This window comes from Enhydra lutris, unplaced genomic scaffold, assembly GCF_002288905.1.
Source record: "Enhydra lutris kenyoni isolate GAN:26980312 unplaced genomic scaffold, ASM228890v2 scaffoldscaffold15, whole genome shotgun sequence".
NCBI lineage: Eukaryota > Metazoa > Chordata > Mammalia > Carnivora > Mustelidae > Enhydra > Enhydra lutris.
The window spans coordinates 54,681,429-54,695,663 of NW_019154099.1; the positions used below are offsets into that span (position 1 = coordinate 54,681,429).

At 40.0% G+C, this 14,235-nt stretch overlaps 1 protein-coding gene across 2 annotated transcripts in view; it reads left to right on the plus strand.

Moving 5' to 3' along the window:
- LOC111146884 (ERCC excision repair 5, endonuclease) overlaps nucleotides 1–14,235 on the plus strand; it is a 29,749-nt gene that overhangs the window by 1,399 nt on the left and 14,115 nt on the right. For both annotated transcript variants that reach the window (XM_022502603.1, XM_022502604.1), the window contains exons 2-8: nucleotides 2,341–2,516; nucleotides 4,587–4,702; nucleotides 5,203–5,289; nucleotides 6,661–6,721; nucleotides 9,038–9,181; nucleotides 11,611–11,818; nucleotides 12,253–13,344. In XM_022502603.1, coding sequence (XP_022358311.1) covers nucleotides 2,341–2,516; nucleotides 4,587–4,702; nucleotides 5,203–5,289; nucleotides 6,661–6,721; nucleotides 9,038–9,181; nucleotides 11,611–11,818; nucleotides 12,253–13,344 — 1,884 coding nt within the window. The remainder of the gene's footprint in view (nucleotides 1–2,340; nucleotides 2,517–4,586; nucleotides 4,703–5,202; nucleotides 5,290–6,660; nucleotides 6,722–9,037; nucleotides 9,182–11,610; nucleotides 11,819–12,252; nucleotides 13,345–14,235) is intronic.

A 14,235-nucleotide genomic window follows, 5' to 3' on the forward strand; every position in this document is an offset into this window, starting at 1 on the left:
TTTATCAAAATATGTGAATACTGTCTCTGCAATTTTGGTCATTTTTTATTCATTAAACCTTCTCCACCTCCTCCTCCTCCTTTTTTGAGTGGCTGTTCTGGAAGCTGGTGGTAGCTTAGGCCAGTTCCCTGCGCGCGCACCTGTGAGCCTAGGAGTTCATGAGCGAGGTGGAGAAGAGTGTCATGCAAATGATTGCTGTTGGTGGTAAATGCAGTTTAAGAATAGGTGGGATTTCTGCAGAGGGAGCCGCTGAGAGAGGAATCATTATTTGGTATGGAGACAACTTATACATAATGGGACACTGGTAATTTTTCAAAGAAAGTTAACATGGTGATGGTATTTTCTTCGGTGTGAATAATCTTGAAATGCATTTATAATGAGTTTTGGCTTGCTTGAAAGTTTTTATGCGTGATACCTTGTGTAGGGAGAGGAAAAGTGTGTTGGTGGGGGGGGTGCGGCGGGGCGCATGTGCTATTGCTGCCCTCTAGTGGTTCTTCAAATCCCTGCTTTCTAAAGATTTTCTTTATAGACCTGTATGTGAAGGAAAGCCCAGTTTTCAGTAACAGCAACTCTTCAAACCTCAGCAAAGACTTAGGCATTTTCTGTTGTAACCTCGATGAAGAATTAGTAATTTCTAAAATCTTTAAGATGATGCATGAAGTTCAGCATTCTAATTTTTTAGGACGTTGTCCAAAGTAAGGAAGTTAAAGCATTTAATTTAAAATTTAGATTATCTATTTTTAGATGACTCAGGAGCTCTTTGGGGACATGAAGTAATTTTCATGAGGTTATTAAGTTTTTCTGAAAGGACAAATCATTTAAAGAGGATGTCAAAGATCTTCCAGTGATAATTACAATCTCATATGTATTTATCTGTATAAAATATATATGTAAAAATACTTGATTGCTGTTTTATAATTGGTTTTGCTTTGTTTCGTTTTCATGGGAATTCGAATTCAAATATCTGATCTATATCCCATTTTTTGCCTTATTTGTTAAGAAATTATGCATTACATACTAGGTTCATAACTTACTCTTGGATCCCTAAAATATATATATTTTAACCCATCTATAGGTGAGTGTCTTGTTTATTTATACAATCTAGGCCATCTAGTCTGGGACTCAGGATGGAGCCGTGGGGCAGCCTGCACACATGGGGAAGGTGTGGTGTGGGGTGCTAAGGTAGCCTGGGGAGCCAGTACAGCAGGAGGAGGGGAGGGGCCTCCAGGAGAACTCTGCTGAAGTGGCGCTTGAGTGGTGAGTTAGAGGAGGGGACGAAGAGACTGAGAGCGGGAAAACCAGTGTCACCACGTTCCTCTTATGGACAAATATGAAATAATTTGGTAAGAAGAACTTTTTACAAAAGTTAAATATAAGGAAGCTCCAAGGAAACATTAATTCCTTATAATTACAGAAGAGCTAACTATTGTTAATATTTTGGCATCTGAACTTCTAGTTTTTTGTATTTAACATATCACATGTGATAAAACGTAATTATGCATTCCATAGTTTTGTAACCTGTTTTGTGTCCCTTTAATATTTTGTGACTGTCTTTCTTATCACTATAGATGATTCTGTAGCTTCCTTTTTTGAGGGCTATTTGGTATTCCAGCAAATTGGTATATCACAATTTAGTTTAAGTAAAGACCTGTTGGAAAACTTTTACATTGTTTCTCATATTTTCATCACTGCAAACATTCTTAGAAGTAACTTTTTTTGTAAATCGGTGATGATTTTCTGATAATTGTCTGGAGATAGAAGTAGTAAAATAGAATGCTGGTTTTTACATTTTTTTTCTGTGAATTGCCAAATTAGCCACCAAAGAGTTGTGATAATTTGCTAAAATTCTGTAGAGCGTATTAGTTTTTTTAAAGAAGCAAGTGTTTGCAATTAGCTTTTTATTTTTATTTATTTATTTATTTTAAAGATTTTATTTATTTATTTGACAGACAAGTAGGCAGAGAGAGAGAGAGAGGAGGAGGCAGGCTCCCTGCTGAGCAGAGAGCCGGATTTGGGGCTTGATCCCAGGACCCTGGGATCATGACCTGAGCGGAAGGCATAGGCTTTAACCCACTGAGCCACCCAGGCGCCCCTGCAATTAGAGTTTTTAAAGGACACACCTGTTGATGTAACTCTGTAGTCTGTGAAGTAGTTACAGGGATTCAAATAACGTTAACGGATTTTAGTCAGATTCCGTCAGGGCTTAACATTTTTCCAATTCCACATGAACTGTGATGAGGACTTAGTTTTAATGTTTAGATGATATCAGTTATTGGGAAGTTGAAATCATGGTGATGAGGGAAGAAATGCCAAAATAGTTTCCTTTAACAATTCTACCAGATATCAGCATTTGGTTAAACCAGGCACTAAGAGGAGTCCGGGATCGCCATGGAAACTCAATAGAAAACGCCCATCTTCTCACTTTGTTTCATCGGCTCTGCAAACTCTTATTTTTTCGAATTCGTCCTATTTTTGTGTTTGATGGGGATGCTCCACTGTTGAAGAAACAAACCTTGGTAAGAATCATGTTTGTTTGTTTATTTTTCTTTCTGCATTATTAGAAGGAATGAAAACTTCATGTAGAATTTTAATTTTCTCTTTAGAATTTTGGAAGCCAAGACTTATTTTGACATATATCCAACTAAATTTCAACTTTTTTAAGGTTTATCTTGAACAGTCACACTTCTTCCTTTAAAAAAGGATTATTTGTGAGACTACGTCCTGGGTGCAATGATACAATTCAGCTTTTATTTTTATTTTTTTATTTTTAAAAAAGATTTTATTTATTTATTTGTCATAGAGAGAGAGAGAGCAAGCGAGCGCATGCACATAAGCAGGCAGAGTGGCAGGCAGAGGCGGAGAGAGAAGCAGGCTCCCTGCCAAGCAAGGAGCCCGATGCGGGACTCCATCCCAGGACCCTGGGATTGTGACCTGAGCCAAAGGCAGTGGCTTAACTGACTGAGCCACCCAGGCGTCGCGATACAATTCAGCTTTTAATAGAACTACTGAAATTTTCTCTCTCTTTCTCTCTCTAATAAATAAAATCTTAAAAAAAAGAAAAAAAAACCTACTAAAATTCTTAATATTCGGAGTTTTCCTTGTAGATGTCTTCTTAGGTGCCTATGTATGTTTCAGCCGTGCTGCTGAGCATGATAGCCTGTTGGGGAACATGCCTCCTTGAATCTGAGATCGTGGGTCTTCAGTGTTTAAAGAGTAATTGGATTTTATGTGGTGCTAGATGTGACTAACGTGGATTATTAAGGAAGGAAATTGGCCAGGATATAAAAGAGTAACATTGAATTTCTTTATTCTGAAAGTAGGTTAAAACAGTGTTGGAACAAAGTTGTGAACTTTGGAGTAATTGTGTCCCCCCTCCAAGCGACAGCACCCATTTGGTTGTAGGACTGTTACGTGTTGAAAATGCCAGCCCATCACTTCATAGTCACAGACATTGTCTAACTAAGTGAGGATGTAGGGTAAAAGTAAGGATCGGTAAATGCTTGGGGACATTTGTTCCCTCAGGAAAAGGTCTAGACTTGCCTGTTGCAGTTTTGAATTATTAAAGGCACATTCTACCAGGTACTCCTTGGAAGGAATAGACAGGAAAAAAGAACTCCAGAATTTATTTATCAACAAGGAAACAACATCTCCCCACTTCCCCAGCCCCACCTAAAAGGTGTTAGCTAACATGACTGTAGTAATCATTTTGTGATATGTAAATGTACCAAAGCAACACGTTGTCCACCTTAACATGTTGTACACAGTGTTATAGGTCAGTTATATCTTAATTTAAAAAAAAAAGGAAAAGAATGTTTTGTTATTTTTTCCTTATATTCCACCATCAGCATGGAGAGGGTTTGATTTTTTCCTACATGGACATTTCTTACAAGATACTTCTAATACATTTAAGAATTTCTTATGATATAATCTTAAATGTTGAGGGACATAGTGGCATGTAAGTAATGTATTCATTTATTTTTATTTTTATGGTTTGTGGGAGAGAGAGAGCTAGAGAAAGAGCAGGGGGAGGGGCAGAGGCAGAGGGAAAGAGATTTTCAAGCAGACTCCCCGCCAAGCATGGAGCCCGACATAGGGCTTGATCCCATGACCCATGAAATCATGACCTGAGCTGAAGTCAAGAATTGGATGCTTAACTGACTGAGCCACCCAGGTGCCCCAAGTAATGTACTTTTATAAAGACCAGTATCAGAAATTGGTTTTGGCACAGTAGTGACAATTTTAAAGAATACATTAATAATCCCTTTTAAGAAACATTTACTTAATTACATATTATTAAGTTATAGGCTTCCTGGGGACATGAAAGTCTATTTAAAAGAAACTGAAAGTAAATTAATAGTTTGTCAAATACTGTCCTAGCCCGTCCATTTAGTAGTAGGTAGATGGAGACTCCATGTTCTTTACATAGCAGAAACCTGCACATACCCACTGATATGACAGTTGGGAGGAAATACTAAAGCAGTCGTAGCCTGAAAACTCAGCCAAACCAAATGCTATGGAAAAAAGTCACAGAAATGTTTTTAATATACTAATACCCTGAAACAATCCTGTGTCCTTTGTTTTCACAGGCTAAGAGAAGGCACAGAAAGGATTTGGCAGCCACTGACTCCAGAAAAACTACAGAGAAGCTTTTGAAAACATTTTTGAAAAGACAGGCTATCAAAACTGCCTTAAAAAGCAAAAGGCAAGAGGCAAATTCCATTAAATTTAAAGATTAAACGCTTTTAACTTTTGCCTTGGGTTCTCGTGGTTCCCTTTCCCTGATTTTAACTCGGCAAAAAACACAGTGAAATCAGAGGGGTAAGTGGGCTGTCCATTTGACCCAGTTCTTGGAAGTTGTGCAAATTCCCTGTTCGGTGAGAGTCAGCTTAGATACGGAGCGAGAAAAGCCGTAGTGTTATGTTGCCCACACTTTGTACTTTTCTAAGGTGGATCTCCCGGCCTGCAGTGAGGCCCTGGCTGAGGTGCGGGGAGCCGCAGTGAGCTTCCTGTTTCTCTCGAGGCCTCGCTGGCTTCCCACAGCAGCGGCCTGGGCAGCCGGGGCAGCAGGGAGAAACCTGTTACAGCCCTGTGTTTTTCCCCTTCTCACCCCCTCAGCAGGGCTTGTGTAATGAGTGGGGGAGTCTTCCTCACTCAGCGTCCTGTTTGCCATCACCTCTGCTTACCTCTGTGTGTGCTTTTCAGAGGTGAAGCGCTCCCCAGTCTTACTCAAGTTCAAAGAGAAGATGACATCTATGTTTTGCCACCTTTACAAAAGGAAGAAAAAAACAGGTAAACGTTTAACTATTTAAAAATAGTAATTGTCTGTGTTTGCAGACAGATTCAGACCTATGTGTTTTTAGCTACATGATAAGGCATGTGGGAATTAATGCATCTGCAAATGTATTCTCGACACCTTTTAGAGTGTTTTTCAAACACTAAATTGTTTTGTAACTCACTTGTCCTTGTGTTTTGGTAGTTTGTGCTCCTTTGTCTCTTCATTCTGCAGACCCTGCGGTAGCACCATTCGTGTATGATTCCTGAAGCTAATGGATTTTCACGTTCCACCCGTTGCTTACACATGCTATCTCTGCCTGTTTCTTAGCCTGTGTCTTCTGTCTCTCACCAGCACATGGCGAGACCACACACAACTTCCTCCTTGCTAAATCCAGGAGACACTTTGCAGACGTCAGTTTACTGTACTTTTTAGCTGCACGTGACTCAGCACCTGCGTTATCCTGCTGTCTGGCTGTCTGGGAACCTCTCTGGCTGCTCTTTCTCAGGCTCCTCTGTGGACTCTTCTCTAGTTCGCTGTTCACTCTCAGCTGCTTCTGTGGCTGAAATGCAGGCAGGGGGCCTGGCAATGTGTCTGTGCCCCCACTTGCCCACATTCCTTTCCCAGGGGCTCCTGAGACACCAAGTGGCTTCTGAATCAGGCCAGTTCTGCTTCTTTTCATTGCTACCTTGAAGTACCATAAAGGCTTTCACACTTCTTTCTTTGTCTTTGTCTTTGCTTTTCCCCTTTTGCTGGAACTCCTACTCACAAAGTTCAGTCTCTGCTTTGTGGTGTAGAATCTGCTAAAACCCAAACCTGATAATGTCATTTCAGAGCCTGAAACACTTCCTAGCTTCTTACTTCTTTAGGATAAAATTTTAGCCCCTTAATCACATGCTTCTCCAACCTTACCAGGCCCTCTTTATGTCATTATCAGGCCCTTTTTATGCCATCTCCAGGCAGGCTTTCTTTCTCTTGTTTCCAGATGTTTATAGAACACAGTTTCTGCTTGGAACACTTGTCTCCATGAACTTTCCTCAGACCCTACAACTAGACCTCTCTCTTATTTGCAGCTAAGTCCAAGCAGTGCAATTGCCAGAGATTCCAAGAAACTTTATGGACCTCCCCCTGCACCCCGATTAGAAAGGGGTGACTCCCCTTACTGCACTTTTAGCATTCTGATCCTCCCTTGTGATGGATGTCATCAGATCATATTGTAATCGCTCCCTGGCACGCGTCCCCTCCCAACTGTGGGAATAATGACGGTGTGTTTCATAACATTTGATTCACCATTGTAGCCCCTAAAACTAGTGGCCCCTTGCCTCCAGAGATACTTTTATAAGTTGTCATTAAGTCATAGATACTGTAAATATATGCTTGACTTTCAGTTCAGAAGAAGAAGATGAAAGAGAATGGCAAGAAAGAATGAGTCAAAAACAGGCATTACAGGTACTTAACGTAATTTTTGAATTCAGAGTATATTGTTATTTGAAATGAACAACATGAAAATGAATAAATGTGTTATGAAGTTCCTGGTAAAAAACAGACACACACCTTCTTTATTGTGCTGTGTGTATATGTGTGTGCATGTGTATATATGTACAAATACCCAGGGACCCATACACATTTGTATGGCATTTGCCTTTGTGCATGTCTAGATATCCAAAACAAGCCATCTTTCTTTTACAACCAACCAACTAAACAAACAATAAGTAAGTATAAATAGTAATATGTACTTCTATAAAAATGCAGAAAACGTACCACCTATAAATAACTTCAAGTAACATTTTCATATGTATTAGCCCATTCTCCCCCCACCCCTTATGGTTGAATATCCATGTGTGTATTTTATTACATGTATGCATGTCAGGTGCACACGTATGCATGTATATGTAAATGTATGTCTGTGCTTCTGTTCCAGTTATCCATTGCTGTGTCACGTGGTGGCATGAAAATGGTTGTTATCATCCCCTCACTGTTCTGGGGATTGTTGGGCTCAGTGAGGCAGTCCTCTCTGCACGGCTCCCTTGTAAATGCAGGCCGATTGTAGCTGGGGCTGGAGTCCCCTCCAAGGCTTCCTTACTCCCATGTCTGGTGGTTGACACTGGTTGTCAGAACACCTGCCTGTGGCTTCTCCGTGTGGCTTGGGCTCACTCACGGCATGGTATTGCGTTCCATGGACAGGCATCCTGAGAGCAGGTGCCGGGCGGGACCCTGTAGTCTTTTCTAGCCAGCTTCGGATGTAGCACAGCCCCCCTTCCTATGCATTCTGTCTATGAGAAGCTGGTCAGTGAGCCCAGCCCTTAATTAAGGGGGGGAGGGATTAGATGGAAAGAGGTGTCAGAGAACCTGTGGTCCTAAAACAACCACCACACATATTTTAATGAATGACATTTGTACAAATTGAGGTGGTACTGTAATATACAAGTTTTTAGAGTTTTTTTCAAGTTTTTTGAATAGTGGATGATATTCTTTGATTCCCAAGTTAACTGGTTTTTTTATGTTCCTAATTTGGTGCATCTGGAGAAAGACTTGAGCTCCAACCTCAAGATCCTTCAACTTGTAGAGGTTCTGCATTATTAATTCAGGAAATGACAGCAATCATGGTAAAGACTGTGAACATGGTAAAGACTATGAACATTTTGGTCAGAAAGACCTGCATTTAAGTACAGGCTCTCCTGTGCACTAGCCATGTGATCTTAGACAAATTAACTTCTCCAAGGCTTTATTTCCCATCCCTACCTCCTTTTTTTGTGAAACAAAAATCATAATGATGCCTTCCTCAGAGGGCTGTTGGAACATTAAGGTGTTCCCTTCGTATAGGGAAAGCACGGGGTGTTCTGAGCATGACTGGCCTATCCTAAGTGCTGGCGGGTTTGCCCATATACATACAACATACCTACCTACAGGAAAGCAAATTGTATTACTAATGAAGAGTTTTAAAGTACTTTCAGTAATTAGTTAAAGTTTAGAAAAGGTTTATCCTCTTTTTTTTTTTTAAGATTTTATTTATTTGACAGACAGAGATCACAAGTAGGCAGAAAGGCAGGCAGAGAGAGAGGGGGAAGCAGGCTCCCTGCTGAGCAGAGAACCCGATTCGGGGCTTGATCCCAGGACCCCGGGGTCATGACCTGAGCCTAAGACAGAGGCTTTAACCCACTGAGCCACCCAGGTGCCCATTTATCCTTTTTCATGCCTGTGAATTTCTCACTTGTCTTCACTTTTGATTATAGGTTAAGAGTAAAACAAAACTCATTACGAGAATTACAGATATTTTTCAGATTCCTAAGGCTCATCCCTACCTTAGGGCTCTGGTACTTGCTGTTCCTGCAGCCTGGGATGCCGTGATCAGTCTCGCTGGTGTCTTTCGTCTCTGCTCACCGTCATTTTTTATTCTTATCAGATTAACCTGCTTTATTTTCTTGTTCATTTGTTTATTTATTTGGTTATTCTATGTCTTACTCTACCCCTAAGAGTAGGGACTTGATCTGGCACGATATCCTAGCACCTAGAACAGTGCCTGGCACATTAGGGGTGTCTGATAGGTGTTTTTTCTTTTGAGTGAGTCAGTGAATGGATGGCTATATTCCCTAATCTGCCTGTTCACTGATACCTGTTGCAGATTATGTACAACTGGGTTTATTCTGTTGTAGATTTTGTAGAACTATCATAAGTTCAATAAACTTACATCAGCAGTAAATATCAGGGTAAATAGAGTAAGTGTACACAATGTAAATTTCATGGTTACGTTTTTACTCTTTGCAGGAAGAGTTCTTTCATAATCCTCATGCCATAGATATTGAGTCTGAAGACTTCAGCAGCCTGCCTCTTGAAATAAAGCACGAAATCTTGACTGACATGAAAGAATTTACCAAGCGAAGACGAACCTTATTTGAAGCAATGCCAGAGGTGAAATATACAACAGCACATTAATGCTTAGAATGCGCTCATGCTTAGAGCTTCAGCAAAATTTTTTACTAGAAAAAAGGAAATCAATAAGTATTACTTACATGGTCTCTGTTTTGAGTAAATGTCATTTGTGTCTCAGAGATCCTGTGAAGCATCATATATTTGTAAGTTTGAACTTACACATGTTTCTTCAAAGAAGCCTTTTGACTTTCATTTGAGACCAGGTCTTGGGTTGCCTGGGTGGTTCATTCAGTTAAGGTTCTGACTCTTGATTTTAGCTCCGGTCATGATCTTGGGGTCATGGGATTGAGCCCCTGCTTCGGGCTCCATGCTTAGCGTGGAGTCTGCTTGAGATTCTTTCTCTCCCTCTCACTCTTCCCTTGTGTGTGTCTCTCTCTCTTTCCGAAATAAATAAGTCTTAAAAAAAAAAAATAAAAAACACTATAATAAAAAAACTCCTGTGTTCTCCTAACACCCTGAAATGTCTATGGTTCTTAGCATCCAGATGTGCCTGTTTTTCTCACTTCTGTATTTTCAGCACCTAGTTCAGTATCTTTCACATAGTAAGTGCTCAGTGTGTGCTTAGGAGTTCAATTCTTAGGTTAGTTCATGAAAGTTTTTTTAACCCATAATATACCTTGTCTGAAGATTACTAATAGTAATATAGAGTCTAATCTAACTTAAAATTCCAGGTGTCTCTTTTTTGGGTGCAGACCTAGAAATGCAGTTGGACCATCACCTTCCCTCTTCCTCTTTCTAGACAGTGGCCATAGGGAATTGAGTGGTAAATTCTTCAACTTGGAGCATCTGCTGTTGGCTCTACAGCCACAGAAACTTGGAGCAGGTGGTGTGCAGAGTTGGGGTCAGGCCTTGTCTCCTGATCATGCTATACCATTAATTACTACTACTTTTAGTAGGCGAATGAGCTTTGTTTTCCTTTCTATTGCTACCACCTATTCTCACGCCATTCTCTGATTCACTGTAGGACAGAATATATGTTTTGCAGTAACATTGTTCCTAATGAATGGATGTAGTGGTTTTTTCCTACAAACTTTTGAACGTTTCCTAAATTGATACCAAAATATGAAAAAGGCAGACAGGTCCTATTTCTTTCCCTATCAGTCCTTTGTTTTTCCACGAACAATGTGTGAATATAGGAAAATGCTAAGGTGCACAGAAGTGATATAGGAAGGACAGAGGTAAATTCATTTTCATTTCAGGGGAAAAAATCCAGGTTTAGTATGTATATCAGGCACTTTATTTCTTGAGTATGAAAGGCTCTCTGGCTGGCCTTTGAGGAAGTAGAATTTGGGTTATGTAAACAACATTGGGAAGGCATGGGAAGAAGGGAGATGGTCCCTAATGATTTGCTGCCTTTTCTCTCCCCATCACCATGGAGCTTGGGATCGGTAGATGGTAAGGAAGAGGGTAGTGTGGCTTAGCAGCCCATGGAACCTATAATTCTGATAGGGAAGGCAATGTCTGAGTCATTCATGTTGGACCTTTGTATCATCGTACACTGGGCAAATCAATATTGAGAATAGTAATGATGGTAAGTAATAACTTATAGCAATAGAAGCAGTGTAGGATTGGCAACCTGTTTTTGATTCCACATCTACTACTTACTAGCCTTGTAACTCTAGGGAGGTTAGTTAACTTGTTTTCTCAGCTTCTTCATTTGTAGACTGGAAATAATGACATATGTCTCATGGGGTGGTTGAAATGAAATGGGATAATACACATAAAAGCTCCTAGAAGAATGCCTTCATTGCAAATGCTTTATAAATGTTAATGATTATCATTAATAATTGTGATTGCTATGAATTATTAGGTGTCTTTATGGGTCAAGGACTGTGCTAGGCACTTTATTTGGATATATTTTTCTTAAGATTTATTTATTTATTAGAGAGTGCATGTGGGAGAGCATGAGCAGGGGGAAGGGGCAGAGGGAGAGAATCCTCCAGCAGACTACCCGCCCCGAGTGTGGAGCTTGTCTAGATTTCACAACCCATGAAATCATGACTGGAGCTGAAACCAAGAATTGGACACTCAACCAGCTGGACCACCAGGCGCCCCACTTTACTTGCATATTTACTTGCATTCCAGAAGGTTGTCTGTTTATTAAGCTATAATCAAAATGTCACAGTGCTGGTATGCATTACTGCCTAATAAATGTTTTTTGAGTAAATGATAAGTCACAAACATTATCCATGATTTCTTTTGCCTAAGTCTTTTTGTTTTAAAGGTTATTTTTTAATAAGGCAGCTACAGTTTTTTCCTAGTTTCAGATTTTACTGTTATAATATGAAAACGTCTCCAGTGGAAAAAAAATCAGTTGCTTTTGTTCCTTCATCCTTTGGGAATGTTATCTATGTGGGAATATTATCTGTATTTAATACAAAAAAATAATTTCATTTATTTTATTTTAGGAGTCTAATGACTTTTCACAATATCAGCTCAAAGGCTTGCTTAAAAAAAACTACCTAAACCAACACATAGAAAATGTCCAAAAGGAAATGAATCAGCAACAGTCAGGACAAATCCAAAGGCAATATGAAGAGGAAGGGGGCTTTTTGAAGGAGGTAGAGTCAAGGAGAGTAGTCTCTGAAGATACTTCACATTACATCTTAATAAGAGGTATTTAGTACCATCACTTACCTAATGGTTAAAAACCAAAAATAGGTTGTGTCTCTGAATTCTAGGAGCTATCACCCTACTTATGTAATAATAAAGCTATATATATAGCTATTAATGGGTTACCTGCTGTTGTACCAACCCTCTTTGTTTTTATTATTTATTTAAAATTTATTTATTTACTCCCAGTATAATTAACATATAGTGTTATATATGAGTTTCAAGTTTACAATATAATGATTCAACAATTCTGTACATTACTCAGTGCTCATGTACAAACCTACTTTAAAATTAAATAACAAATTAACTCTTAGTGCCGTTTAAAGGAAAATTTATAACTTCCTGCATGAGAACCAGTGTTCTTTTATTCATCTTATTAGAAGTATGTTGTTTCACTGTAAAACTACATAATGAGAAATGTTTTAATTTTTCTTAAGGTATTCAAGCTAAGAAAGTTGCAGAGGTGGGTTCAGAGTCTCTTCCTTCTTCCAGCAAAATGCGCAGCTGGTTGTCTGACGTGAAGTCATCTCCATGTGAGGCACTGAAGCCAGAGAAGGAGCCTGCCGCTACCCCTCCTTCTCCAAGAACTTCCCTGGCTATGCAGGCTGCCATGCTGGGAAGCAGCTCAGAAGAGGAGCAGGAGAGTGAGAATCAAAAGCAGTCTGATGTGAAGAATGCACCTGTGTCCCCGCTTACTCTCTTAGCTATTCAGAAGGTTCTCGACGATGATGAAGACATGGAAGCACATGCTGGAAATGACGTGCAGATAGGAGGGTCAGCAGTGAAAACGCTGCTTGGGAACAGTTGCCACGAAGAAGCTGTTGAAGGCCTTAAAGAAGGAGGTGGAGAAGGAATGCTGTTGCCAGCAGGACCCCATCTGACCCATGTGAACTCTGCTCATGAAACCAGCCCTGACACCAGCAGGAGGCTGGCAGACTCAGCTCATTTGTCCCTTCCCGTCTTCTGTCCAGGCAGTGAATCTAGTGTTCCAAAAGAAGAAATGTCACTTATTCGTGTGGTGAGTGAAGCCTTTCAGAAAAGCTGTGAGTCTACCGTTAAGGGGAGAAAAGACCCCATTCCTTCAGAAAGCACAGTGGTGATGCACAGCGATGCACCTGGGCTCCAGAGTGGGAGAGAACTGACACCAGTACCTTCGATGCGTTCAAGTTCTGTATCAAGGAATGAAACATACACCAAAGAGCCTGAGCTACAACCAGACCTTTGTCCATCAGGTGGCAAATATGATTCCTCTGTTCTTTCAACTGATGATGAAACAGAAGGTGAAAAAAATCATGTTTCTGAAATCATTGACACTGTCAGTTTGCAAGAAATGAGTAATACACAAAGTATCCCTTCAGAGATAATAAGTAACTTGGAAAATGCAGTATCCTTTAATTCTAAAGAGAATGAGAATTTCCTGAAAACCATCCAAGAACATGAGACAATGGACTCTGTAGACCAGGACTTAATTTCAGTTCCAAAGTCCATGGAGCCAATGGAAATAGACTCTGAAGAAAGTGAATCTGATGGTAGGTGCTTGTGCTCTTCCAGAGATACAGAACTTCCTGTAGAGTTTCACATCTCCAGGAACGGAGATCCTGCAGTGTAGTCTAGTTCCCGCTTTGTTCAGATGATGAACTAGGAGCCCAGAAAGGTGAAATGACTCTCCCAAGGGCACACAGCTGGTTCTTTGTTGTTTTTTTTAAAGGGGGGAGTATCAGTTGGAAAAGGTAAAAGTGAGTCTTCTAGTTTTTTTAACTTTTTGTTTTGAAATAATTACAAATTATTTAATAAAGTTGAAAGAATATTACAGAACATTCTGGTTCCTTCACCCAGTACCTCAATGGCTAGCATTTTACCATGTTTTCTTTATCATAGCTCTTTATACATATTTATATACATGTACATGTTTACTGTATATTTACATCTATACAGACTTTTTTTTTCTTTTTAAAGATTCTATTTATTTATTTGGCAGACAGAGATCACAAGTAGGCAGAGAGGCAGGCAGAGAGAGAGAGGAGAAAACAGGCTCCTCTCAGAGCAGGGAGCCTGATGTGGGGCTCAATCCCAGGACCCTGGGATCATGTCCTGAGCTGAAGGCAGAGGCTTTAACCCACTGAGCCACTCAGGCACCCCACTATACAGACTTCTATATAGTCAATTCAGAGAATTATTCAGATTCTCATTATTCAGATTATTCTTATTTGTGATATTGCCTACTTATTGAAATTTATTTATAACCCCAGAATCAATACTCAGAAGTAATATCTTTGTGGTCATTCATGGACCTGAGTAAAGTGGCTAGAAGCTTGAATTGCCAGTACTGCTCCCAGCTAAGGTTGAGCAAGGTGTCACTCTGCCTTGTGTTTTAGCTATCCCACTGAGGTGACCAGAAGGTGAATATGGGAGAGAGCAGT